Source organism: Mesitornis unicolor, unplaced genomic scaffold (genome assembly GCF_000695765.1).
Source record: "Mesitornis unicolor isolate BGI_N332 unplaced genomic scaffold, ASM69576v1 scaffold36661, whole genome shotgun sequence".
Taxonomy (NCBI): Eukaryota; Metazoa; Chordata; class Aves; order Mesitornithiformes; family Mesitornithidae; genus Mesitornis; species Mesitornis unicolor.
Window position 1 is genome coordinate 505 of NW_010165217.1, and position 4426 is coordinate 4930.

The 4426-nt window shown below is 55.7% G+C and overlaps 1 protein-coding gene across 1 annotated transcript; it reads left to right on the forward strand.

The window, feature by feature from the left end:
- Positions 1-1515: 1515 nt before the first annotated feature.
- CELA1 (chymotrypsin-like elastase family, member 1) lies at positions 1516-4111 on the forward strand. The gene is made up of 7 exons (XM_010194546.1): positions 1516-1555; positions 1635-1717; positions 1819-1919; positions 2565-2690; positions 2777-2913; positions 3722-3867; positions 3947-4111. Exons 1-7 carry the CDS (start codon positions 1516-1518, stop codon positions 4109-4111), a joined length of 798 nt encoding a protein of 265 aa, XP_010192848.1.
- Positions 4112-4426: the final 315 nt, after the last annotated feature.

Consider the following 4426-nt stretch of genomic DNA (forward strand, 5'->3'; position numbering starts at 1 on the left):
AAGGTTGCTCGTCCTTCCCTCCCCCAGCTCCAGCCACAGTCTTTTTAACTCCCTCCGCGCGTTGCCAAACGTGGGGCAGCCGCATGGGCACCTCCTGGCAGCGAGGAGGACGTGGGTTGGGGTTTGGGCGAGGAAACCTCCACTCCCACCCCAGTGGTGCCAGGGGGTGCCAGGGTCCGGCCCTTGCCCACCGCGGTGCTGTGAGCATCTCCCATTGCTGCTGCCAGGATGGGAGCTGCTGTTCTGTCAGCCTTAAATTAGGTGATTTTTAATCATTATTATTATTATTATTATTATTATTATTATTAGTATTAGATGATGATGATGATGATGGTTCCTTGGTGCGACTCTCCTTGGCTGAGCTACGGGAAGGTTTTTCTCAGCTCTCGATGGCGCCCGGGTTGGAAACAGCTTTGCTCTCCCGGTTTTCCTCAATCCCCAGGGCCACTTTCATTGGTATTTCATTTATAGCGATATTTTATAGGGGAAAAAACCCCTCGTGGGAGTGGGAGAACCTGTTTTTGGATACACAACTTCAAATAAAGAGATGATTTATTTTACAGACCTCTCGTCTCCAGCTTTCTCTGAGCAAATCTGATTTCATTTCCATCCTTCTTCTTGTCCTGGCAATTCCCTTTTTGCAGCCCAGAAGTGGGTTTTGAGCTGCTTTTGCACTGAAGTGCCAAATTTGGGGTGGTTCAAATTGAGGTTGAGGCGTCCCTGTACCGCTGCCGTCCTTCGCCGTGTTCCCTTCTGTGCTGGTAAAACAAATAAGTGATTATTTGGAGGCTGTTTGACCCGTGAAATCTCATGTTTTCCTCGGAGATAAGAGCAGGAACGCAGCAGGTGGGGTTTTTCTTTCCAATTTTACTTGTTTTAACCAATATTGCAGATGCTGTTTTCCAGCGACTGCTCCGTTGACGGAGCCCAAACCTCACTGCTGCAGGTTCACCCCCAAATGGCCTCAATTTCTTCTTAAATCGGGGGAAAAATAAACCCATTTTGGCCATAAATCAGGTTTTTATTCCAAACCACCTTGGTGTTTCATTTAACCTCAAAATAATCTCTGTAGTTCGTGTCCAGTCCTGGCTTGGGAGTCTTTTTTTGGAGGGGTCTTGCGCTGTGTTTGTCTCAGTTTCCCCATCCCGGGGTGATGTGGGCACCGTTTGTGCATTGGATGCAGATCCTGGAGTCGTCCCATGGATGAACGTGATATGAGAGCTGCAGCTGGCGCTTGAGACCAGGGGAAATTCATGACAGCGATGCCCAAAATGCTCTGAAGACGCCGTCACGGGGCATCGTCCCCTGCAGATTTGGGCTAAGCGGCGCTTGGGGCACACCCAGGGCTTTTCAGCCGCAGCCCTGGGGGACGTGTGTGTGTTTTGGAAGTGGGACCAAGGCCGCTATGGGGGCCATGGCAGCTGCTTTTCCTCCCACCCCTCCTTCTCTGTCGCCTTTAAAACCATCGGCGGCGCAGCCCCGGCCGCATCCCGAGTGTCGCCCACGTCCAGGATGATGCTGCAGCTCGTGCTCCTCGCCGCCCTCGCCCTCTGTGGTGCGTCCTCTGTGGGAAACCATCGCCTTCGTTAACGGTAATGACCCCCCAGTACCAATTAATCCACTCTGTGCCACAGGGCGCTGCTCTGAGCAGGACCTCGATGGGATGCAACGCGTGGTCGGTGGCACTGAGGCGCGCTCTCACGCTTGGCCGTCCCAGGTGGGTCCCTCCCAGGGTCCGATGGTAAATCCCAGAGGGGTTTTGCCCTTCCAGGACCCTGTGGTGTGACACCTCCCATGTCTCGCATCCCCCCTCCCCAGATCTCGCTCCAGTATTACTCTGGGGGCAGCTGGCACCACACCTGCGGAGGGTCCCTCATCCAGAGGAACTGGGTGATGACTGCAGCCCATTGCGTGGATCGGTGAGCGGGGACCCCACCTCCCACACGTGGAAAAAAGCCCTTTTCCCACCAAAAAAAACCTTCCTGAGGAGAAATTTGGGTTGCCCCAACCCAGAAAGCAATGGTCCTTTAAGGTCTTTGCTTGGTTCTTCAAGGTTCTTGCTGCTCTTTCACTGGGGCCTTTGCTTGGTCCTTTGCAGGCTTTGGCTGCTCCTCTGAGGCCTTTGCTGCTCCTTTGAGGGCTTTGCTTGGTCCTCTGAGGCCTTTGCTGCTCCTCTGAGGCCTTTACTTCGTCCTTTAAGGTCTTTGCTTGCTCCTTCAAGGGCTTTGATTGTTCCTTCGAGGGCTTTGGCGGTCCTCCAAGGTCCTTGCTGGTCCTTTGGGCTCTTCGCTTGGTCCTTTGGGCTCTTCGCTTGGTCCTTTGGGCTCTTCGCTTGGTCCTTTGGGCTCTTCGCTTGGTCCTTTGGGCTCTTCGCTTGGTCCTTTGGGCTCTTCGCTTTCATTGAGGGCTTTTTCGCTTGGTCCTTTGGGGTCTTTGCCTTCATTGAGGGCTTTCATGGACCATCTCTGAGGGCGTCTCCTTGTGCTGATCCTTCCCCTATTGACTCATTCTTGAAATAACCATAATCTGGGGTCCGATCCTGTGTTTTCACGCCTTCCCGGCAGTAACCTGAACTTCCGCGTTGTGGCCGGCGAGCACAACCTGTACGCCAATGACGGCAGCGAGCAGATCTTCAGCGTGAGCAGGATCATCATCCACCCCTACTGGAACAGCAACAACGTCGCCGCGGGGTAATGCAGACAGGGAGAACGATTTCGGGGGACCCATGCTGGGAATTTTGGGGGCGGTCTCTGCAACATCTCTCTCCTCTCGCCAGTTATGACATCGCCCTGCTGCGCCTGGCCAGCTCCGCCACCCTCAACAGCTACGTGCAGCTGGCGGCCCTGCCCCAGGAGGGGACCATCCTGGCCAACAACTACCCCTGCTACATCACGGGCTGGGGGCTGACCCGCAGTGAGTGCTAGCCATGAATCACCCAAAAAACATGGGAAATGTGGGGGCTAAGGGGTATTTTTAAGCCCTTTGAGGTCTCAAGAGGCATCATGCAGAGCATGGAGGTGCCCAGTATTGAGTAGTGTTGTTCCAATATTTTGGGGGGGATTTTATGTGAGTGTATTAAAGGGTATGGTTGTAGGGCAGAGAGGTTCTCCTGCCCCTCTGCTCTGCCCTGATCAGACCCCAGCTGCAATCTTGTGTGAGCTCTGGGCCCTCAGTGCAAGAAGGACAGGAACTGCTTGAAAGAGTCCAGCAGGGCCACCAAGTGATGGAGGGAGTGGAGCATCTCCTGCTGAGGAGCGGCTGAGGGAGCTGGGGCTCTTGAGCTTGGAGCAGAGGAGCCCAGGGCTGCCCTCATCCATGTGATCAATGTGGAAAGGGCAGTGTCAGGAGGAAGGAGCCAGGCTCTGCTCTGGGATGTCCAGTGCCAGGACAAAGGGCAATGGTCCCAAGCTGGAGCACAGGAGGTTCATGTGAACATGAGGCCAAAGTTTGTCAGTGTGAGGGTCCAGAGCATGGCCCAGGCTGCCCAGAGAGGTTGTGGAGTCTGCAGACACCCAAAGCCCTGGCCGTGTTCCTGTGTGACTGCTCTGGTGATCCTGCTCTGGGGGGGTTGGACTGGGGGAGCTTGCGAGGTCCCTTCCAACTCCTGATATTCTGGGATTCTGTGACAAGGGGCTTGGTGGTGGCTCTGCTTTGGCAAAGTGGGGGTTTGCTGTGTCTCAGAGGTCTTTGCCAGCGTTAACCGGTGCTCCCTTGCATGCAGCCAACGGGCAGCTCTCCAACGTCCTGCTGCAGGCCTACCTGCCTGTGGTGGACTACCAGATCTGCTCCAGCTCCAGCTACTGGGGCTCCACTGTCAAGAACACCATGATCTGCGCCGGCGGTGATGGCGTCCGCTCCGGCTGCCAGGTATGGCCCTGGCATCCTCCTTTTCCCCCCTCCTCAACATCCTGGTTCCTCCCTTCTCATGGGTTCCTGGGTCCGGCAGGGTGATTCGGGCGGTCCCCTCCACTGCGCGGTCAACGGGCAGTACCAGGTCCACGGCGTCACCAGCTTCGTCTCCGCCTCGGGCTGCAACGTGGCGCGCAAACCCACCGTCTTCACCCGCGTGTCCGCCTACATCTCCTGGATCTCGAGCGTAAGGCAAAGCTGAGGCCAGGCGCTATCGCACCCGTGCACCATCGTTGCACCCCTGCACCGGCTCCATCCCTGCTCCGCTCATTCGTTGCCCTTCTTCTCCTTGCAGGTGATTGCCCAGAACTGAGCAGTGTCAAGAGAAGAGCCCGGTCCCCAGCTCGGGCCATGGTCGTCATCTTACCCCACGTCTTGGGGATTTAAAACCTGCAGCCAGTGTCAATAAACTCTGTTCTTCTCTCCAGAGCTGGTGGATGCTTTGTCCCTTAACCCCCAAATCCATTCTCCCTTGACCCCCAGCATCCTTTTCCTCTCCCATATCCCAGAGCATCCC

Excerpts from the sequence above, each read along its gene's own strand:
- CELA1 (XM_010194546.1), top strand. The coding sequence starts at position 1,516 with ATGCTGCAGCTCGTGCTCCTCGCCGCCCTCGCCCTCTGTG. Across the intron at positions 1,920-2,564 it reads GCAGCCCATTGCGTGGATCG|TAACCTGAACTTCCGCGTTG; the intron begins GTGAGCGGGGAC and ends CCTTCCCGGCAG. Across the intron at positions 2,914-3,721 it reads GGGCTGGGGGCTGACCCGCA|CCAACGGGCAGCTCTCCAAC; the intron begins GTGAGTGCTAGC and ends CCTTGCATGCAG.